This window comes from Dipteris shenzhenensis, chromosome 16, assembly GCF_047967505.1.
Source record: "Dipteris shenzhenensis isolate YYH24624 ecotype China chromosome 16, Dip_SZ_1.0, whole genome shotgun sequence".
Classification (NCBI taxonomy): Eukaryota; Viridiplantae; Streptophyta; class Polypodiopsida; order Gleicheniales; family Dipteridaceae; genus Dipteris; species Dipteris shenzhenensis.
Window position 1 is genome coordinate 1,685,791 of NC_141611.1, and position 24,144 is coordinate 1,709,934.

General features: G+C 44.5%; 1 protein-coding gene across 2 annotated transcripts in view; it reads right to left on the minus strand.

The window, feature by feature from the left end:
• LOC147892381 (adenylyl-sulfate kinase 3-like) overlaps window positions 1–23,668 on the minus strand; it is a 78,436-nt gene extending 54,768 nt beyond the window's left edge. The window contains exons 1-4 of one of the 2 annotated variants that reach the window (XM_087387438.1): window positions 22,767–23,668; window positions 3,918–4,058; window positions 3,110–3,259; window positions 2,908–2,996 (exon numbers count right to left, since the gene is read on the minus strand). In XM_087387438.1, the coding sequence (XP_087243564.1) occupies window positions 2,908–2,996; window positions 3,110–3,259; window positions 3,918–4,058; window positions 22,767–23,268 (882 nt within the window). In that variant the 5' untranslated portion in view covers window positions 23,269–23,668. Of the gene's footprint in view, window positions 1–2,907; window positions 3,027–3,109; window positions 3,260–3,917; window positions 4,059–22,766 lie in introns of both variants that reach the window. The other variant, XM_087387437.1, reaches the window with a different exon arrangement.
• Window positions 23,669–24,144: the final 476 nt, after the last annotated feature.

The window sequence follows — 24,144 nt, forward strand, 5'->3', positions numbered from 1 at the left end:
TTTTGAAGGATATGAACGTTCTTCACGAGGATGCAACGGCGATCTTGTGCAACAATCAAAGTTGCATGGCCATTGTAAAGAACCATGTGTTTCATGCAAGAACAAAGCACATGGAGGTCCATGACCATTTTATCCGGGAGCTCATGATCGATGAGATCATGGAGTTAATGTACCATCGATCTCTGACAGCATTTCATCTCATTCAATGCATGGAGATTGGCCCATAGTTGAGACATTGAGACGGAGTGTTAGAAGTCACTGACCCACCTGTGAGCCCCCACATCAGGAGTACGAGGGGTGAGTAGACTAGGGAGGGTAAGGTTTACCTGGAGTTACGTATTGTGCACCTGTCTGCAGTGGTTTAAACTGCTGCATCTGGAAATGGAGCACGAACAGCTGCAATGACAGATGGCAGGTCTGTGTGGCAGCAGCACAGCAAAACAGCATGTAAGCAGTACTGCCAGGGCCTATTTATAGGCCTGGCAGTAGGCGCCTCCATCCGCAGCAGATTCCAGGTCAAACAGTTGTGAAATTTGGGCATTTATGCACAGCCCAAGGACATGACATTGCAAACTGTCAAGCGGGAGGCAACTTGGAATTGTATGCTTATAGTGCCTCAGATTGGACTGATCCCTGGGGAATCATCTTACTTTGTCACATTTATTTATGATTTTTGAAGAACTAAATTGTTTTGATGCCAATACCTACAATCAAGCTGTTGGATGCCTCATCTACTTATGCAAAACTAGCCTAGATATTCAATTTCAGTGTTGCCATTGAGCAAATTTATGCACAACCCAAGGACATGCCATTGCAAACTGTCAAGCGGGAGACGACTTGCAATTGCATGCTTATAGTGACTCAGTCAATACAGCATTGCCTTTGGGAGTGCAGACAGGCGAGGACGATCTAGAAAGGTGTTGCTAGGATTTTCAGCATCTTTCATACAGCACCTTTCTATATGACCTGGGGTTCAGTGGCTTGGTTATCTCTTACTGGCCCACAAGTGTTTTTCGAGGGACATGATCCAGATCCAGCTTTCATTGTACGGCAACATTCAATGGAGTCTTGTTCCCTCCAGCATGTTCCCCTCACTCCTTTCAGAGCTGTTCATGCCTCAGTAGACACGTCTTGGGAGATTTTGGCTAGCATTGCAGCTTGGCATATTTGGAGAGCCAGGTGTACAGAGGCGATGGAGGATATCCAAGTTCACCCTTCCCAGACTATGGCCAGTATTTGGACTGACACAGTACACACTCTGATGGCCATTTGGGCGAGCATGCAAGGATCCTTCAGAGCAGCCACTGCCAAGAGAGTTACTTTTTTCAGAGTTTGGAGGGGATCTCCTTTTTTCTCTAAGTTTCCTTCAGGGTTGAGATGGCATTTTCAGCCTCCGCCTTGGTTCTTTATTAGCTCACTTTGAGCTGTTTTTTCCTCATGCATTGCATGATGTACTCCCGCATTTGATCTTGCTCTCGCGGTTTTCATTCATACTTAATGAAGTAATTTTCTTGAAAAAAAAAAAAAGATAGGACTGATGATTATGACACTCAGTAGTCAGCCAGTGGAAACTGTTTCATTTTGGGACATTCATGCATTTCATGGTTGAGTAAGAAACAGTCAATAGTTGCTACCTCTCGTGAAGCTCAGTATAGGGCAGCTTTCACAACAACAATTAAATGTGTTTGGTTGTGATGATTGCTTGCGGAACTACATGCATCGTTGGAGTCTCCCACTCCCATTCTCACTAAGAGTCAAGAGTGCAATTGCAACAACACGGAATCCTATGTTTCATGCTCGCATTAAAATTCATTATCATTATGTCAAAGAGTAATTACGTGCATAGGAGACCATCCCGATCTTTTACCCCGACATATCAAAATATGACCAACTTATTCACGTAGGCACTAACTTGAGAAAAGTTTGAGGCATTCCGCAAAGTTTTAAACTTGTTTCCATTTGATGATTGAGATCACACCTTGTATACATCAAGACATTGTCTTTGCAGAGGGGTGTTGAAAATATCAAGTGGTCAATATTAGGTTTGTAATCTCATTGAGGTTTTCCCCCTTAAACACAATTCGTGGTTCAGCTAGTTGATTAAGTTAGTTGTTTGTAAAGGTCTTAACCCCTTAAAGCCAATCGTTCTCAATACAAGTGTTTCTCCTCCACCATTGTACACCTCGCTTCCATTTCTCACACTGCTGAGCCACCAACTTAGAGATCAATTTGTGAAGGAGGAGATCAATGTCTAGAGTTAATAATGCGGTTTTTTTGACATGATGTGAGTGGCACCTTCTTAAGAATTGCACGATGCCACTACTGGTACACTTTCCTTAGGAAGAATTAGAGATTCTAGAACCTCACTTTTCAGATATGATATTCTTTAAATGGTCGAAACAAGGTGGTGAGATGAGCCTTGATACTGATGGCTTGAAAAGAAAAAGAATTCGCAAGTTTTAGTTATGGCAGGGGGGCCGTCATTGACTGATTCAAAATTTCCCCATTTTGACCATATCTTCTCATTGTCCCTCAAGAGCTACTATGATAGGATCCTAAAAAGTCTTTTTTCTTTTAGGTGCGTGATAACACTTTGCAGCCTGCACTTTACAAATAACAAGTAATGTGATGCCAGTATATGCACCCATGTTAGTTGCTGGCAAGGAAAGGGCACAAAGACCTATGCACATGTAACACAAGCCAAATATGAAGTTAAAGCAAGTAACAACCATCTTCTCCAATTCTGTGTCCTCCTTAAGATACCCCAATTATCTGTGCATAATCTGAAATAAGCAGCATTACATTCATTTCCCAATGCATCAAAGGAAGTACAAAGCAGACGGAGTATAATGTTATCCATGGTAAATGACAGAGACTTTTTGGTCAAGCTGGCGTGATGGTGTATACCTCGATAAATTCCCCTGGCTTTAAAAGCTTGCGGCATGCATCTCTATCTTTTCTATATGGAGAGATGCAACTTGCAATACAAATGACACCTGCATCAACAAAAAGCTTTGCAACTTCCCCTGTGGGAAAAATCACAGGTTCAAATTCATTATGATACCAAAAGAATATACCATTTTAGAAGAAAGCATGGCCTGTGTCTTACCAACACGCCTGATATTCTCAGCACGGTCTTCAGCAGAGAACCCCAGGTTATTATTCAGACCATGTCGGACATTGTCACCATCAATGACATAGCTCAGCTTACCCCTGTTGAGAAGAGTATGGTCCAATGTGCAGGCAAGCATGCTTTTACCTTGTTAAGAACAAAAATGTGTACTTGTAAGCTCATATCTAGTGGCCTTTCCACTAACACAGAATGAGGCATACAACATTGCAAGCTTATTTCTCTGCATCCAAGAAAGGAAAGCTTTGTAATCCTACAAGCCCTTTTGGGGGGGCAGATGAAACATTGCAAGCTTATTTTCGTGCATCCAGGAAAGGCAGGCTCTGTAATTTTTTAAGCCCTTTTGCATTTTGAGGGATATGAAACAGAGCCCATGTGACAAGATTTCTGTGCTGTAACAATGATCTTAAATTTAAATATGGCAAGCCTTCGTAACAAACTTCCAAATCCAGGTATGTGTTGCCTCATAAATCAAACCTTAACAAAAGCATTCCAAGTGTGTTGATCACTAGTCCAATCAAAAGCATTCAATCATCTAACCATTTGATCTTCTGGGCATGTACATGATAAGCCTGCTAAGTTATAAATTAAACATGCAAGCAGGTTCAAAGATATTGAGTCCCTAATCCAAGTTTTTAAAAACGAAACGTGAACTTTGAATGTATCTCATAGCCAGGGAAAGGACCGGAGACACAGAGATAGGTCTAAATCCCTAACAGCACAACTGAACTGCCACACACTCTACCAATGCTATTATAGTGTGCAGTCAACCCCCAAAAGCACAAACCTGATCCACTGAGGCCTGTAATCCAGATCACACAACCCTTTTGTCCAAGAAGTTTCTGCCTCTCTTCCTTTTTAACCATGCTCTCCTGCCACACAATGTTTGTTGATTTTCCGACCGTGGTCACAGGAGGGCAAATTATACCTGAAAAGAACAAAATCGCTTAATAAAGTTAAAAAAACTTCCTAACATCAAAAATTACTGAAAACATTTATCAATTTGGTTGAAACCTGAACTGAACTATAAACATAAGTGCTCTCGTAGTATCTATCTTCTGGCCTTGTTCAATCAACAAAAACTTGCTCATTTCTTTGTCTTCCCCCATTTAATTAAAAGTCATATCAGAGCTTATGGGGAGTGCGAGAGAGCCGTAGCTGTGAAGAATTTAGCAAGTATCAGCCCATTTTTCATCCTAGAGTGGAAAAGCAAGCAAAGGGAAAATACATGCATCAACTAGTAGTGAATCTACATCTTTTTAGGCCTCTATCAGCAAAAAGTGAGTTCTCTTCAGTGATTTCAGCCTCCACAAACAAATTACAAAGATTTGCAAAGATAATAAATTTTGAGCAGCAAGAGGTGACAGCAAGAATTTAATGCAGGAAAAAGCCCCACGTGTGGAACTAGGCGCATGCATTTGCGAATCTGATCTCTTGCAAAGAGACATCGAATGGATGAAAACCCATGGCTACCACTTGACTATCACCACAATTGAGTTTTTTATTCCCACAATTGAGTTTTATAAGTACAGGTTTTTGATTCCCACAATTGAGTTTCCTTCTCTGGCAAACAAGCAAAGTGAATCTGCAAAACTGGAGCATTTGATGCCGTTTTTGCTCACATGTGTGCTCGTTTTTCATCAAAATAGATTTTTAGGCAATCAAAATTTGCATTTGCACACATATGAGCTGTGTGTGTACTTGAATTGGTATAATTATTAATAATGCAAGAACTTGCAAGATTTTCACACGTGTGAATTTATGACAGCCTTTATGTGCAAATGATATTATAGGTTAATAGTGTAGTGCTTAGGTCCCATGTTATGTTAATGACGAAATTTAGATGTAAAAATGGAGATCACAAATCATTCAAATAAGCAATGTAGGGTCTAGAGAAAAGATAGAACACCAGATGGGGTGTGAATAATGCGCACTCCCCCACAATAATGAGGGGGCAAGAGGGACTAATGTAGGAGTACTCTAACGAGAGTCTGAGGGGATGGTGGAGGGGACTATGGATGTCCAAACCAACCACTCATGTACTCAATTCTTTATGTCACCTCTAATCTTATCTCCTATTCTCCACAGCCATACGTCTCTCTCTCTCTCTCTCTCTCTCTCTTTCTCTCTCTCCCTCTCTCTCTCTCTCTCTCTCTCTCTCTCTCTCTCTCTCTCTCCATACAATCCCGTCAGCCTCTCAGAAAGCCCTCCTACTCTGACGTTGCAGCCTCCATATCGACACCCAGCCCCTATGCATTGCACTACAAGCAAAGGATTGGATCTAATCCACAAGAGCAAATATACTTTCTACAGCAAGAAGTGAGAGAGCTCAGGCTTATGGTTGTAGCTCTTGGAAGAAAGGTGAAGGAGATGGAGAGCAAAGGCAATCAAGAAATTATTGCAGAGGTTATGGAAAAATACAACACATCTCCAGTAGCGCCAACACTTGTCTCCACGGTTGAAGAGACGATCACCACTCAGGTAAGCTCAGCCAAGAAAGAGATGGCTATTCTAGCCAACAACAAAATCAACAAAGCAGATCTATATATGGAGGTAAAAGAGCAAGAAGCCATAGCAAAAAACAAGAGATTGTGCATAGGGGGGCTGCCACAAGATTGTACGGGCTGTCCTGCAGATGATTTTATGGAGGGATACACAGTAGAAGAGAAGATCACAAGTCTCAAGAAGGAGATACCACAGATAGAATGGGATGAAACTGACATCAGTTGGATCTCTTAGAAGGGAACACAAGTACAAGTTCACAGAGAGGGCAGGTAGAATCAAGATTCTCCGACAGACAAACAAATTGAAAGGCACACAGGTATTCTTTGGAGCTTACCTCGAATCAGCTCAAACAAAGGAATGTTGAACTAACTAAAGTGAAGGATGCACGCAAAGATGGAAAATGGGCAGTATATAGGGATGGGCAAGCCCCGATCCGAGGCTTCAAATCTAAACCCAAAGACTCTCAATCTTAAAGCGATGTTGCTCAAGCCATTTTTTTCTATAATAAAATTAGTAGCTAGTTATGCATCTAAATAAACTAGGGCTGAGCTGATATACTCCCCCAAAGACTCTCAGTCTCTAACTGATGTTGATGTTTTTGGTGTGTGTTTTTTTGTCCCATAGACCCGCAAGGTCTCCAATGGACGTTAATATATCTTCTTCTTCTTCTTCTTCTTCTTCTTCTCTCTCTCTCTCTGCCTGTCCGCATGCCTCCTTGCTCAGCTCCACCCAACTCCCCATATTGCAGCGGCCTGCTCAGATTGCAGATTGCAGCCAACTGCTCTTGTGCCCAAGGAGCTCCATCACCTTAGCAAGGTGATCCTTATGCCCTTCCTCAATCTGGCTGAAAACTAAAATGTCGTCAAAGAAGACTGACAAATTTTCTAAGTAGGGTCGCAAAACCCTTCTCATCAGCCTACTAAAAGTGGTTGGAGCATCAATTAGGCCAAAAGGCATGACCAAAAACTCATAAAATGTCCAATGAGAGTGCGAAAAGCAATCTTATGTTCATCTCCAGCTTTCATCCAAAGTTGATGATAACCAGATTTCAAATCCAATTTGCTAAAAAATTTAGCACCTTTAAGCATATCCAATAAATCGTCCACTCTTGGAATCGGATACCGGTCCTTGATCGTAAGTTTAATCAAAGCACAGTAATCTATACACATACGATATGATCCATCCTTCTTCTTGACCAATAACGCAGTGCTCCAAATGGAGAACTGCTTGGTCGAATCAGGCCTTTTTGCAATAGATCTTCAAGTTGTTTTTCTACCTCCTCTATTTCTATTTCTATCATGTTCATCTTGTATGGGGCTCTACATGGAGTAGAAGCTCTTGGCTCTAAGTCTATCTTCTCTCCGTAGGCAATTCGAATGAGTCATCTCTTGAAAATCAATCCTCATAAGCTCTAAGGAACTCATTTCTCTCCTGATCTTCTTTTGAGATATGAAGATCTCATGAATCCCGTGTATATACAAGATTACAATCTACCCCTCTTTTTACCAATCTTTTCGCTTGGGTAGTAATCAATGGAATCGAATACACGTCTCGATCCCCTATGATCCTTATGTTTTCATCCTTATGTACAAAGCAACAATGATGAGTATGAGGATGAATAGCAAGATTAAAATCATACCGCCATGGTTTACCTAGAATCATGTCAACGTCTTGTAAAGGAGCTACTAGAAAATCCCTTCGATCTCTATATTTTTGTATATGAAAAGGGATATTCCGTACTATGGATGTGTCCACTTCATTACGTCCCCTAAAAGCTCCTGAGAGTGACATGTTTTTTATAGGTTCTGGTTTAAGGTGGAGTAATTTTACCAATCTATCACTCACTAAGTCATAATTACATCCATCATCTAGGGGAACCACTATTCTCTGTCCATTCACGAATCCATACACCTTAAAAAGATCATGAGACCCAAAGGTATTAGCTGAATGGACAACATTCACTATTGGCTCAATAGTCACGGTAGATTTCGAGGATGACGAGATAGAAGCCTCACCATCTTGCTTGGATGCCTTGGCTTTCCCTTTTACCGAATTCGTCTTAGCAGTTTTAGCCAAGAGAACAAGACACATATGCCATACGTGCCCTGGCTTATGTTTCTTACACTCTAAACATTTTCCTTCCTTAATCAACTTCTTCTTCTCTTCATCCGTCATAGAAGGAAATGGCACCCATCCAGGACGTGATTGGCTGTTTACATTCCTTACAAGAGCTTTACCCTTTCCTTTAGTATTCTTAAACCAGTTTGGTTTCCTAAAAGTGGGTATGTTGTTGGTCTTAGATGTTGACCCACCCTCCTTATTGAAGGGTTTACGAGGATTCAATTTCCTCTTGGCTATTTCAGCCAGCTTAGTGAGGTCCTTAAGCGTAGTCGGGTTAAACATTTCAACCTCGTGTCTTACTTTTAATACTTCTTTCTCCTATCTTCCTCACTCTTTTCGGGTTACTCTAGAGAGAGTTTCCAAAACCTAGCTATAAAATCTGCATTACTCTCATTATCGAACTGCCTTAACCTCTCCCAATAAATGGTAAGGTTCTCTTCATACCTCGGTTGCATTAAAGTGGCTTTCAGTTGCTCCACAAACTTAGCCCATTCATGAATAGGCTCTTTTTTTGTTTGTGACAAAGACCACCACATTAGAGCATCCTTTTGCAGATGCAATGTGGCAAGAGCAAGATTCTCTTGATCGGTCTTGTCTTAATGGGCAAAGTATAGCTCAAAATGGTGAATCCAATTGAGGATTTTGTCAACCTCCCTTGCCCATCCTCGAAGGAGAAACGGAAGCTAGGTTACAATAGAGTAGAAGCTGGCTTACTATCCTCGAATTGGAAGCGCTACAAGAACTATCCAATATATTTGTATTGACTCATCATTAAGTCCGCCTCAACATTAGTAAATTGGATGCCCAAATAGTATTGCAACCTGCCCATATCTGACATTGCAAATTATTTCTTTGAAGTCTGCAGTGTTATGTCTATCCGGCCCAACGATAAGCATGTCATCCCCATAGAGAATTAAAATCAGAAAATCTCATTCACTCTTTTGGCCATAAAGAGTGGCCTCTTTAGGCTATTTGGAAATCCAAGGCATAGCAAAAGGGATACCATGCTGACACGTCCCAAGCACTCCTGAAACCTCTGATCTGCAAGCAAACACAAGAACATCCCAAACGTGAGAAAACTGAGCAGGCTGCTCTCCACCCAACCACGACATCTACGGGATGCGATCCCGAATCAGGAAGTGTCCCCTGCGAGCCACAAGCCGAGCTATTGGCACGAACTCCCAACCAGATCCTAACCAACGTTGTGTCCCATGCCACCAGGTGGCGCTGTGAAGCCTGGGATCTACAGCTAGGCCTTGGGCTACGCTATGATGCAAGCGCACGTCCGCGACTCAATCCAGAATCAGACCTAGCACTTTGCCAAGGAGTCTATTAGAAGTGCCCAAGATTGGGACAAATTTTATGCTAATAGACATCGTTCACCGAGAGTTCTCTGAAGGAACGATGGTATATTTGCATATTCCCAAGGAATCCAAGAGCCCAAGTACTTGTTTGGTTCCTAAGTTATCCCCCAGATATTGTGGTCCGTTCAAAATTATTAAAAGAATTTAACCAGTTGCATATAAACTAGAATTGCCTCCCAATGTTAAAGTACATCCAGTATTTCATATCAAAAGAATTATTGGGTACGGATGGTCAACCTGTTTCTCCTCAAGAAATAATAGAAGTTACATATTTGACTTTTATTCCACACGAACCTGAGAGTATTCTTGAATTTCGTGAAAGACAGATTTGTAATATAACTATCACAAAGTACAAGATCAAGTGGAAGAATCATGTTGAGGAGGATGCAACATGGGAGACATTACAAAACCTCCAGAGCACATTCCCAGGTTTTTTAGCGAACTCGGGAGTGAGTTCTTAGGAGGGAAAGTATGTCATGTGCACAAATTGATATCTGACGTGTACTGGGTACACAAGACTAGCTTAGGTAGCCTAGGGAAGCTTAGAGCTAGGCAGGCTTGATTCTCGGCTTGAGTGACAAGGATACGAACCAGTTAGAGATCTTCGCTATTTTTGGTGCTTGGGGCCCAAGTCTATATAAGGGGCCCATAGGTTCAATTCTCAGAGAGCCGATGGGAGCAAGTCTCATTTCCAGGTGCTAGGTCTGATCCTGGATTGAGTCGCGGACGCGCGCCTACATCATAGCGTAGCCCAAGGCCCAGCTGCAAATCCCAGGCTTCACAGTGCCACCTGGTGGTATGGGACACCACGCTGGTTACGATCTGGTTGGGAGTCCGTGCCAGTAGCTCAGCTCGTGGCTCGGAGGGAACATCTCCTAATTCGGGATCGCATCCCGTAGATGTCGTGGTTGGGTGGAGAGCAACCTGCTCAGTTTCCTCACGTTTGGTGTGTTCTTGTGTTTGCTTGCAGATCAGAGGTTTCAGGAGTGTTGGGGACGTGTCAGTTGGTATCAGAGCACTCTTAAAACCTCTGATCTGCAAGCAAACACAAGAACACACCAAACGTGAGGAAACTGAGCAGGTCGCTCTCTACCCAACCACGACATCTACAAGATGCGATCCCGAATCAGAAGATGTCCCCTCCAAGCCACGAGCTGAGCTATTGGCACGAACTCCCAACCAAATCCTAACCAACCTAGTATCCCATACCACCAAGTGGCGCTGTGAAGCTTGGGATCTACAGCTGGATCTTGGGCTACGCTATGATGCAGGCGCGCATCCGCGACTCAATCCAAGATCAAACCTAGCACCTGGGAACGAGACTTGCTCCCATCAGCTCTCTGAGACTGAATCTCTAGGCCCCTTATATAGACTCAGGCCCCAAGCGCCAAAAATAGCAAAGACCTCTAACTGGTTCGTACCCTTGCCACTCAACCCAAGAATCAAGCCTGCCTAGCTTTAAGCCTCCCTAGGCTACCTGAACTAGTCTTGTGTACCCAGTACACGTTAGGGGTGCCGTGATGTGTAACTGATTCACGCACAGACTTACATAGAAAACCCGTGAATCCTAGGAAAGAACGAAGTTGTTTCACAGTCTGGGGAATAGGCCATTCTAAAACCTTCTGGATACGATCCAGATCAATGCTAATACCTTCAAAAGAAATCTTGTGTCCTAAGTAAATGATCTCCTTCATAAAGAAGTCATATTTACTCATCTTGGCATAGAGCTTATGCTATCTTAGAATAACTAAGACACTCCGAAGGTGTCCAATGTGATTCTCTAGCGTGCAGCTATATACCAAGATGTCATCTAAGAATACGATAACGAATTTGCCTGAAAAATCTCGAAACAAATCGGACACCATTTGCTGGAAGGTGACAGGAGCATTGGTCAAACCAAAAGGTAATACAAGAAACTCGTAGTGGCCATACCTAGTTCGGAAAGCGGTTCTATCTATGTGTTTAGCATATATACGGATTTGGTGATAACCCGTACGCAAATCAATCTTAGTGAAATACTTTGCTCCAACCAAACGATCTATCAAATCATCGGAACAAGAAAGAGAGTATCGATTCTTAATTGTCACTTTATTCAATCCTTTATGATTAATCTATACACATTCTCCACGAATTATCTTTCTTCTTAAGAGGACAAGTGCTCCCCAAGGTGATTTACTTGGGCGAATATAGCCCATATTCAGATAATCTTATAGCTGTGAAGCTAACTCATCCTCCTCAAGTTGGCTCATCCTATAAGGTGGAACACTAATAGGTTGAGCCCCGGGTACTATATCTATGCGATGGTCTACTGCCCGTTCTAGAGGTAAATCTTCCGACAGTTGAGCAGGAAATACGTCCATGAGATCATCCAATTCACGATGTTCAAACACGCATAAATCATTTACACAAACAACAAATGAAGAAAGTGGAATCAAAACACACTGATACACATCATAATGAGAAGTGTTTATTATATTCCGAAGCTGCATCGCAGATACAATAGGTCCACGAGAAGAGAGAATATTATCACACTGAATACAAAATTGGGTGTCCTTATCAAAAAAAGAAAGGGTATGCTCTTTCCATCCAATCCGAATATCGTGGGTTTTAAACCACTCAATTTCGATTAACAAGTCCACATGTTCCAAGTGCATGACATAGCACATAAGAGCAGCTATGTAGTCTTGAATCCGGATAGAAAGTGCCTCAATCTTGCGATCCCAAAACTGCTTCCCAACTGAAAGCTGCGCCTCGTAGGTGTGATCGCTAGGTATTGTGGACAACCCCATCTTCTGCACAAGTTTGTAATTAACAAAATTGTGAGAGCTGCCCCGCTCAAAGAGAATGTGAACTCTTTGGTCCCTAACTTCTCCATAAACTCGGAAAAGATCACGGGAACCAAATAACGAATAATTAAAAGTGCAATTACAAGAAAGTGGGCAGGTAATGACATTTACAGAACTACCTGTCATCGAAACTTGATTAGCTCTAGCTTTGGTACCTGGACCCGCATGGAGCTTCAGTCCCAACACTTGCATCTGGTTCTTGCACTTAGAACAATCATTCCTAGTGTGGCCCCGCTTCTCCCATATGAAGCAACGTTCTTCTTTCTTTAACTTCAATGTACAAAGGAAACAGACACGACCATTCTTCGCCTGAGTCGGATGTTTCGTGGAGGCGTTGTCTATACACTTCGACTCCCTGGTACCAATGGTAGACTGGAAGAACTTCCTCTTGTTCTTCCCTCCTGTGTCGGCAACTGTGGTTCCCTTTGCACTGGCCATGGTATCATCATAGATGCGTGCGTACTTCATGGCCTCTTGCAAAGTGGTACACTTATTGTTCTTGATCTGTAACTTCTACGAGTCAGGCAAACCATCCACAAAGAAACCCACTGGATCCATCTTTGTAGCTCTAGTCTGCAAATCCCGAAACCTCTGAAAATAAACCTCTAAAGTCAGATTCAACTTGGACATATCGAGGGCTTTGAGCTTGCCTACAATATCATAATCTTCCTCCTCCTTCAGAAACTCTTTCCTAAAGACCCCTTCGAATTCTATCCATGTTGTAGGCTTGGGTCGGAGTTCCTTCCACCACAATAAAGCCTTTCCTGTCATATACCCTGCTGCAAGCTGTATTTTCTTGTCATCTTGTGCAACCAAGTGTCAACAACCTCCGTGGTACGAGACTTCTAATCTCCGAGGAAAGGATCTGAAGTGATATTCGGACCTAACACTGAAGCCAAGGCATCCACATGCGTGAGCGCCTGAACAGTGCTAGTCAAAAGTGTGAGTGTAGTCTGAATCCCTTGGAGTTGCTGTGTCAACCCTGTTTGATTCATGTTAACCTGCTTAAACTGGGAGACTAGAACAGAGAGAAAAGCTAACGAAATAGAGGTGACGAAAGAAAGAGGGCTGGCTGGACGAAAGGAAAAAGGGGCTGGCTGAAGCTATCGATCACTGAACCCAGCTCCTGGCTGTGCCGTACGGATATCTGCAACAGGCGGTACCAGAGAGTGAAATCTGCAAGAGGGGCGTGGAGGGGTAGAGACTTGCGCACAAGTCACGAGAAGGGGAGGAGCTGCTGCTGCGCTATGCTCTGGAATAGGTGGGCAAAGCTTTTAGAGAGCTCAGCTTTCTAAAAAGCCCACCCTCCTAAGTTGGAGGGGTAGTGCTTTTTATAGCTTCCAGCCCCCCCTGAATTAGCTCAGCCTTGATTGTGACCAGCTCCAACCCATATCGCACCCCACGAGACTCACCCCTTGGCTGCGAACTGCTCCAGCGAACTGTTCCAGCCTATGCCGCCCTCCTGGTCTCTGCTTAGCCCGACTGAACCTGGGTTCAACTAAAGCTCCGCCTCAGCCCATCGCTTCTCTCCTACAATTGCTTCTCTCCTGCAATCCTCTCCGCCCTCTCCAAGCTACACCTCGTGTTCTCTCTCACCTAGCTCCTCACTTCAGCATCGAATTCACTCACTCTATGCCTTCTCCTACCTTCTTTCCCTAATCCAGAATCCCAATCCTTAACGATGAACCCATCAAGCACTTGCAGGGCATGAACATGATTGAGACATACCTGGAGAAGATTGTGTCCAAGTTTCTCGTAACAGAGATTCCTACCTCAGGAGTTGGCTCTGATACCAACTGACACATCCCCAACACTCCTAAAACCTCTAATCTGCAAGCAAACACAAGAACACACCAAACGTGAGGAAACTGAGCAAGCTGCTCTCCACCCAACCACGACATCTACAGGATGCGATCCCGAATCAAGAGATGTCCCCTCCGAGCCACGAGCTGAGCTACTGGCACGAACTCCCAAACAGATCCTAACCACCTTGGTGTCCATACCACCAAGTGGCACTGTGAAGCCTGAGATCTGCAACTGGGCCTTGGGCTACGCTCTAATGCAGGCACGCGTCCATGACTCAATCCAAGATCAGACCTAGCACTTGGGAACGAGACTTGCTCCCATCGGCTCCCTGCGAACTGAACCCCTGGGCCCCTTATATAGACTCGGGCCCCAAGCGCCAAAATTAGCGAATACCTCTAACTGGTTCATACCCTTGCCACTCAACTCGAGAATCAAGCCTGCCTAGCTCTAAGCCTTCCCAGGCTACCTGAGCTAGTCTTGTGTACCCAGTACACGTCAGATACCAATCCATGCACATGACACATGCCCGCCGTGCCTACTTCAAACCATAGAGGGCCTTTTCAGCCAGCATACCTGATTTTCAGAACCTTCACCCTCAAATCCTAGAGGTTGAGTGGCATCGACCTCTTCCAATAAATCAACATAAAGGAAAGCAGTCTTAATGTCCAGCTAGTGTACCTCCCAATGCCTCTCGGTACAAGAGCACTGACGCACCAAATGGTCGTAATGTCAAAAGTGCAAGCAATGTCTCCTCAAAATCAATGCCATGTTGCTGGGCATAACCTTTGCAACAAGGCAAGCTTTGTAATGATCAACACTGCCATCAACTTTGTGTTTCAATTTGTACACTCGCTTGGCGCCAATGGCACACTTGCCAACAGGAAAGTCACACAACTTCAAAGTGCCATTAGCATGAATGGAATCGAGTTCGGCTCTCATTGCTTGCAAATGCATCTTGGTGACATAGCGGTTCCTCATTACAGGCAGGGGCAATCAATGCAACATCAAGCAAAATGCCATGCATCTGACTTTGCACCTCTGGTGCGGGCACCCAAGGGCTCAGCTTGCTTGCTGTCCCATAGAGTATCCAAGAGCCACCTTGGAACTCGTTTCTGTTGTCTAATGGCAGCCCTCTACTCTTCCACTACCTGACCAATTGCATGATCATCATGTGGCTGCAAATTAGACCAAGCATTTGGAACCTAAGAATGTAGATGTCACGAGCATCCTCAACCCATGGCATGTTGGGGTGCCACGTGGATTGCCATGTCAGCAATCCATGCAGGCTACCACGTAGGCAACCAGGTCATCAGATGCAAGTCCATGTGGACTGCCACGCCAGCAACCACATCAACAGGCTGCCATGCAAACAGCCAAGTCATCCAAGGCGGCCACGTTAGCTTGTATAGTCAACAAAGCAGCCAACACAGTCAACAGAGCAGGCACCACGTTAATCAACGCACTACCACATCAACAATCCACGTAGGCTACCACGTCAACATACTACATCGGCAGCCAAGTTAGCAACCAGGTCAACAGGGACATGTGGATTGCCACACAGGCAGTCACATCAACAAGCTGCCACGCAGGCAACCACGTGATGCTACCACGCAAGCATCCATGTCAACACGTTGCCATATTGTTCTCTCATCTCTTCAAGATACCTATGATAGGCAATGGGTAACATTATTGAACTGGGGTCTTCGAGATAGGGCATATGCCACTCTATTCTGAGCTCCCAGAGTATGAACAATCTGAAAATGAAAGGTAGACAGCAAATTTGCCCATCTCATGTGCTTCTCTGAGAAATACTGTCAGCAATCAGTACCTCGGGTGAGACATGCAGTGTCACCAAGCAACCTCTAGATAGTGCGCCTTTCTGTTTTTGAGGGAGTGAAGGTGCTACCCCCCTCTTGAGCATTAGGCACCAGACCTTTGCTCTGCTGAGCTTGAACGAACCTCAACCGCAATCGGCTCGGGCTGAAATGCTTCCAAGTAGAGCTGCAATAACCCAAGTGAATCCACTAGTTCACCTTCTTCCATCCACTTGGCATCCAGTGCACAATAATTCTTGAACTTCACTAGATGACGACGACGGGAAACTCTACCTCTCATGTTTGTGCCAAAATCTACTCTGGAATCAAGAGCTCATCTTGCTCTTCCAATTCTGGCTATTTCTCATAAGGCATTTCTTTAGGCACATACCCATGGAAAGGTTTCAACAAACTCACATGAAAAGCATCACAATCCTAGCTACTTTCCTAGGTACATGCCATGGGGTGGCATGTTCTGGAGCCCTCCAAGTCCCTTGGTCACATGGGCAATAAACCCCTCTTGGTACCTGCACAATTAATTCAAGGCACTCAACCATAGAACCCATTAATTATTCGTGCTTGCATGCAATATAAAACTCTAGACTGATCCTAGTCTCTGTGAGCGTCCCCACCATGCAAACCAATGCACATACATTAATTCTTTCGTTGACCAGGGTCAACCCTCTATGATCATGATTAAGGGCTTTGACCGATAGTCAAAACTCCTTAATTATAATCAAAATCCCTATGATCGGGGTTGGAATGTCTTGGTTGACTAGAGTCAACCCTCCTTGGCCAAAACCAAGTCTCCTTGACTGAAGTCAAGCCTCATCCACTAGAGTCAATGCTTTGACCAAATAAAATAACTCTTTGACCATAGCAATAAATGAGGAACTCCTGGACTATGGTAAAATAAAAGGTCAACTTTGTATTTTTACTCAGAGGATTTACAATTTGGCAACATTCCCTCTATACAGTAGTCTCTATTCGCTTTTGCAAAAAGGGTTCTAAGTCCATACATTACTTATTCTTACAGTTGTATTCAGCCCTCTCGAGTAGACATTGTTCAGTTATTATTTTCCCCCTTCGAAGCCCCACTATATTCTCTCCCTTTGATTCTCACACTCACTCCACAGTACTTATACAGTAGTCTCTATTGTCTTTTGTAGTGCGGGTTCTAAGTCCATACAGTACTTATTCTTACAGTTGTATTCAGCCCTCTCAGGCAGACATTGTTCAGTTATTATTTTCCCCCTTCGGAGCCCCACTATATTCTCTCCCTCTGATTCTCACACTCACTCCACAGTTCCACTTGTATTTTCAATGCATCATTCTTTCAGTTTCAGATAGTAGCGAAGCTGCAGAGAGAGTGAGTTACACTATCTCCCTGTTACAATTGACAGCTACTAGAGTTTGACCCTGCATGTCACATGCACCCCTAAACTTGGTTGCAAGGTGACAACTAGCTTCATCGACAAGTGCAAATAGATTCCTATGATAGGAGATTGTCATATGCCGTGACCCCATTGTGAGCCCTTGTCCAGGGACAGTCAAGCACGAGCTACATAGGTCAATGTCCAGCCTTGGGTCAAGTCGAAACTCAAGTCCTTGTTCACTAGTACCCACTGTAGAACACTAGGTTAGTGTAGGTCCTTAGGATTAGCTAGATTGGGTGTCAGCCCATGATAAGAGCCCCAGAAGGGACCCCCACAAGCAGCACATAGGGTGGAAGGAGGGCAAGGAGGCGCCTTGCATAGGCAGCCCCCAAAGCCTTCCTGAAATGGCCCAAAGGGGGCTGGTTTTATAGGCAGGGGCTAGCAGCTTGATCGGCCAAAACCAGCTCGCCAGTCGGTTTTGCTGCCCTTCAATTGGCTGGTTCCCAACCCTACATAAGGGGCCCTTGGCCCCCCTTTCCCCTCACTCAGCTTCCAGCCTTCCTCAGCTCATCTCCAGCCGTAAGAGCAGCCCCTGTGAGTTCAGCCTGACCTTGGGAGGTATACGCAGCACTTCAGCCGGAATTTGGACCAGCGAACGAAGGGAGGTTTGGTGGTTGTTTCATTAGCTTTTTGCAGTTTAGTTTGCACAGCTCTCTTTTCAGCTCTTCATCAATCAGCTCTCCCTCAGCTTCACACAGTTTTCTCAAGCTCCATATCTCAGCTTTCCGGCTTCCCTTCATCTCTCTCACTCGCGCGCTCCGCTGCATGCCCGGGGACAGCACAAGCCTCTTCAATAGCCTTGCATAGTGGTCTATTACGGTGTGGGCAGTGTTGGCCTTGGTCGAGATTGGGTTGTTTCTCAGGCATTCATGGATCAGCTCTCAGTGTCAAAGGGTCATCCTCGGAGTTGCATCCCGTGTTCTCTGAAGGAGTGTTATTTGTCATTTTGCAGTTCTCCAAGTACAAAGCAAATTCTTCCCTATTTGGGGAAGGGGGCCCTCAGTGGGTACAAGGACCCAATCTTGTGTCGTCTACATTCTCTCTCTAACCCAAACACTCTCTCTCTCTTCCTCTCTATGGTGCATACGCATACGCCTCACAAAATGGTTTAAAGAAGGTCTCACTACGACTACACTATCATTAAGCAGTGCATGTTACAGTGCAAAAGCTAATCTAAATCTGCAATAGACTGAAAAAGTGGCCGCAAGGTATCAAACACATCTAAGGCATCCACATTAGGCTGTCTTTTGCAGTCCAGCCAAGGTAAGGCTGCATATTCATCAAAAATAACATCCCTAATGACAATAACCTTCATGTATTGGGCTGAAACAACCTTATCATTTGATTTGTGAGTTTTAGCCTATGAAGATGCATTTGATAGCTTTATCCTGCAATTTATGCCTCAGCTGAGAGGTAATATGAGCAAATGCCAAAGATCCAAATAAGTAATTGTCTTCAATGCCCAAGTAGGTGCCCGATTTAGCACATAGTTTCACATGAGAGCATCTACCCAAAATTTATTAGGAAAAGACCTGCTCTTAAGCATACACCTTGCCATTTCCATTAAGGACTGGTTCTTCTGCTCTACAATACCATTCTGTGCAGGGTGTAAGGAGGAGTGCATTGATGAATGATGCACCAAGCTGCCAAAAAGACCGTAAACTTTCAAGACACATACTCACCCCACCTACCTGTACAAAGGGTCAGGACTTTACATCCCTCATTTTCAGCCATGGCTAAAAACTTGAAGTACACAAAGACATCAGACTGGCCTTGAGACGATACACCCATGTGTGTCTGGTGTAGTCATCCACAAAAGTGAAAAAAGAGTAGAAACCTCCAATCTGCATTGGACCACAGTTATCACTGTGCACTAAGTGCACACTAAGTGCAACTTCCTGGATGCACCAAGGGTTCCATTTGTTGGCAATGAGAACCTATGCATTTCTCCCAACAAGCAGCCCTTACAAATGTGTTGTTTAAGTTCATCCATCTTTGAAAGATCCAAAACCATGTCCTATGAATGCATTTTGACCAGACTTTTATAACTGGGGTGCCCCAACCTGTTAAGCCATAAGTGTGTGTCGAAAATTACAGATTCAGCAGCATAGGCAAGTGCATTAGCTTCAATAGCTGGCTGTTTTTCATATGCATCTACATGATACAGCCCTCTAGAAAGTATCCCAGTAAGCACAATGCAATTATCATGCTTATGTCATAAATGGCACAATGATAACCATCAAAGACAACCCTAAAGCTAGTGGTAGAAATGGCTGAAATGGAAATCAAATTTTTCTTGATGCCTGGAACTATTACAAATTACCCAACAGAGGGTACGCACAGCGGAAGACTGATAGTATTGCCCAGGAGCTCACACAGTGTGTTGTGGGGTGTGGAATCACAAACTTCTTAACTTAAAGTGCATAGATGTGCAAGCCAATAAAGACAATGCTCAGAGACAAATATAGAAGCAACACTTTATATTTCCGTCTGTCCACAAAGTAGGACAGGATACAATACCAAAAGGTTCTCTTACTAGATGTCAAGCACTTCTAGATCTCTAAGCCCGCGTGCTCCACCTCGAGCAAATGTAGACTCTCTCTCTAGAGTGTTCTTCTCAACCTTGCTGCCCTGAATGTCAGCCTAGGTAGGCAGCCTTCCAAGCTCAGTCTGCAGCTCTTCCTTCTCTCCTGGTCCTCCGGGAATAGGCTCCAAGAGTAGGTCTCCTGCTGCTCCTGACTGCTGGTGTTTTGCTGCTCCAGAAGATATCGATTGAGGCCAAGGGGCCTCTCCTTTTATAGGGCACAAGGCCCCTTGAACAAACTGACCTGGTGTGCCGACCCCTAGGGTCTGTTTGGGCCGACCAGTCTGCCCTCCCCAGTCTGTAAACCGACCTGGTTGGGAGCTGTTCTTCAGATTCGCCTGGCCACGTGGCAGCCCGCCATAGGCCCAAGCATTCTGCCCAACTGCTGGCCCTATTCCCGACCTGTTGCAGGCTCCATACAAGGCCCAAAGGCCCTGCCATGCAAGCGCCTTTGGCCAGTGCAGACCCCGCCTTCTGCCAGGCCTCCAGCAGCCCTGTTCTCCATCCAATAAGCTTCTGTACAGCCCCGTACAGTGGGGCCGTACTCTGCTGATGTCAGCACGCCCTTCACAGGGCCCTGTTGCAAGCCATATGCCTGCTCATTAGTTCCATCTTGCCAGGCCAGATCCCGGGCTTCATGCCCCCGCCATCTTTCCTACACAAGGTCTCCTTTGTGCTGCCCATATAGCAGCCTAATCATGCCTTGGTCTACCTCCCCCATGCTCTCCTCATTGGGGGCTTACAGATGGGGAGGTGACCATTCCAACACCCCCTCTCACCGACACATCCAGGCCCAATGCCAACACGTCGATGACGATGCTCCAGTAACTCCCTGGTAGTAGTCCTCTGGAACACTTCGATGTCGAAATATTTTCCTAGCTTTTCATCCAGTGGCTCCTGCTCCACCAGGTCCGGTTCTGCTTCCGCACATCAACCTGGTACACACGTCCATCTTTGGTAGCACCTCCTGGCACCACCATATTCAGTCACGTTCCCGCCTTTGAACTTGAGCAATCCAGCCGTCACGATCTTCCAGTTGTCCCCCTCATAATGACTGAACAACCTGGAGTCTTCCAGGTACCATGCTCTGAGGGTCTGTTTCAACCCGTCCTTCCTTTCGCAAGGTCAGCAACAAATGAATATTTCCAGATAACCTGGACCATGAACTCTTGCTGAGTTCTCAAGCCGGTACTCTTCTGGCTTCAGTACACTTTGTCCATCACCTTCCAGCAATCTGTGTCCAATATTTGAAGAAGCACCAATACTTCCCCTTCTGCCTTTGAAGAAGGCCAATTCCTTCCGATCTCGCATCACCTGAGACAAATAAAGAGCAGAGTCTCTCCATAGCATGCTATAAAGGCTCAAATGCAGAACATGTATGTTCTGACTAAAAGGGAGAAGCAAGAGCCCAAACAGTCCATCCCACATCCTCCTATTTGGCCCACTCTAGGTAGATGCCCCCTACTGCTAGCCTCACTAACTTAGCATAGTTCCGCCCTCATTACAAGCATCCCTTCCCAAAGATTTTGCGCTCAAAATTACCTTTGGTGGCTCTTCATAAGGGACGGCTAAGGCAGCAAATGCTGCTCATTGATCTGCAAAGAGGTAGGTGTGCTCCTACACAACGCTCTCATGCTACCAAGATTTCTTATCTTCAGGTAGACCCTTCCATTTGATGTACCCAGTCCCAACTCCCTGAAACCGAAGGTGCACTCCAGGATGTAGGTTGTAGCCACTCTCATCAATTGGTGGAACTCAAACAAGACTTGCACATTTTGACCCAGATGTGGTTTCAATAATAAAACATGAAACGCATCATGCAGTTTTGAATTGGGCAGTTTCTCCAACTGAGAAGCTACTTCCCAAACTCTGCGAATAATCTTGTAGGGGCCATAATACCTGTGGGCAAATGTATGTGTTCATGTTGCCCTTCAAGGAGGCATGTATATTTTTGTGGAGTCATATGTGAGTCCCTTCTTTGAACTCCAAATACCTCCTGCATGCATTTGCATACTTCCTTTGCTTTGCTTGAGCATCATACATGCTTGCAAAAGAGCATCCATCTTTTTTCAGAGTATCTCTTGCTTGCTGATTTTTCACAGCCATGTTTGCAATAGCAGAAAGGATCCCAAATTTGCATCCATACATTGCCTCAAATGGGCTCATCCCAATCGATAAATGCTTGGAGCCAAGAACTTTGAGTGTCATGGTAAAAAGTTCCTCGGATACTCTTCCACCCATTTGTTCACCTTCTCATGCTGGCTATAGCATGGGATGGTATGATGTACCTACAGTGAGTATGGTACCCACTACTATAAATAATTCTTGCCAAAAATGGCCCATAGGCTTGCATCTCTGTCCTGACAAACTCTTGAGGAAACCCATGATTCTTACACACGTGTTCAATAAGCTGCTAGACGACCTGAGATGCTGAATTTATATCTTAGTGGCAACGAAGTGGGCTTGTTTGGTAAGCCTATCGACCACCACATAAATGATCTCCATCTGTTCCTATAGAAGGCAACCATTAAAAAATCCATGGCTATATGTGTCCATGGTGTAGGCCAATGTATAAAGGTATGCTCTCACATATACGTATGTGTAGAGCAAGCTCCTTCTTATAATTCCTGAGTGATCCCACATTATAGTGTACAATTTTCTAATGTGCTTGGACTGCAGTGAGTAGCTTTAATAACTCCTAACACACATAACCCATCATAAATTTCATCCATGGAGTTGGCCCTAGAAAAGTTCATAATTTTTTTGCATCGCCTACTACAAACGTTGAAACAATCCCTTTCAAGGCTTTGGACTTGCAAAAAATGTAATATATAGATCTGGCTACTTCAACAAGGAAGGAACCAATCCCCACGTCAAATTCCATGATAGTTGTATAAGCCTTGACTAGCGCTGGCTAAAACGTTTGGATGTAATTTATATATAATCATACAAGGACGGGTCCACTCTAGCTCTCGATCACCCATATTGTTTGAGCCTTTTCTCTACCTGAATCTCTTATCCCAGAAAAAAATAAATGAAGCTTGATCTATACAGCTTCAAAATAAAATATGGTACAACATTGGACACCGACCAGGAGGGGACTTTTTCAACAAACGTAAGTACCCTAATTGTAGGGACAAAGATACATTGGACACCCGACCTGGAAGTGATGTTGCTTTGGCTGCATCCTCATCAATGGAGTTTTGAGTGCCTGCCTGCGCTGCAGTAGGACCGTAGCTCGCTTCCATGGCGGCATTTTCCCCTCCAGCTGCTGGGATCCGTTGCTGCACATCTGGCACGTCTCCGAAAAAGCTCATTTGGCCTTTCGACATCGAACATGTCAGGGCAGTGTTAAGCATCCGATTCAAATGCGTAGTGCTTACTGGAAAATTTTCAGCCTTGTGTCTTGCAGGCAAGGACACCCTTTCTAAACCCGGCCTCACGTCGGAAAGGACACCAAGATTTACAGGACTCACAGATCTCCAGGATCTCCCGCAAAAGAACGTCAAATTGACCCTATTAATTTGCAAAGCCGTAGACCGAGGTAGTCTCTTGACGTCGCGCGTCTCCCCAAGGCATTTAGGCTCACAAGAAGTGGGATTTCGCATTTGACAGCTAAACCAAAATGAAGCCACGACATGGGCTTCGATATGACCTATCATGATTTTTCATGGACGTCCGATCGCCAGGATTTATTGCCTCAGCTCCATATTCCCACGGTTCTCTCCAAATCAGACGCAGCTCTGCAGGCTCGGAGCATCAGACTGTTCCACCCTACCATGATACGCCGACGGGATGAGCATTGTAAACAAAGAATCGGGAGTACAATGCACGTGTGAACGGCCAAAAACCAAGGCGGGGCTTCTCTTTGAAAACAGAAAATCGCATTAGTGCAAATATCCGCCAAGGATTACGGGAAAGGCCTCATGCGATCGCGAGAAATTAGGTGAAGATTGGCGTGGATGTTGCAGGGAAGAGGGATGCAGCAAACAAACAAAATGCTTATCGCGCGAGTGTTGGCAAAATCGCGGGAGCATTAAGTCCGTGTATATGTCTTAAGGTCCGCGGTGGGTCCGGATAATTAAACGCTTCAAGGGTTCAAACTTCAATTTCAATTTCTTTTTCTCCCATTCTCGGAATGCACAAGTTGTTCACCGTTTCCAACATGTGTGGTTCGTGGCCTATTATCTTATCTTATCACTAAGATTCATGACCGGACGTGTCGTGTGAGGTATGTAAAGATTCATGGCCAGGCGTGCCGCGTGAGGTTTGTAAGGATTCCATGAATACCGAGAGCAATACCTTCAAGAGAGGTGTGACTTCGTTGGATTATTGATGCCTTCACTCTTCATATTTCTTGATTTCTCGTTTCTTTTCTCAAATTTTTCATATGAACAGACATGGCCAACATTGTGCTATACAACGATGAAGCAAATTCATTGCTGAAGGGTATAGAGGTGGCCACCGTTGAGCTATAAAACGATGAAGCAAATTCATTGCTCAAGGGTATATATGTTCCGTCTGATGAGTTTGGTTTC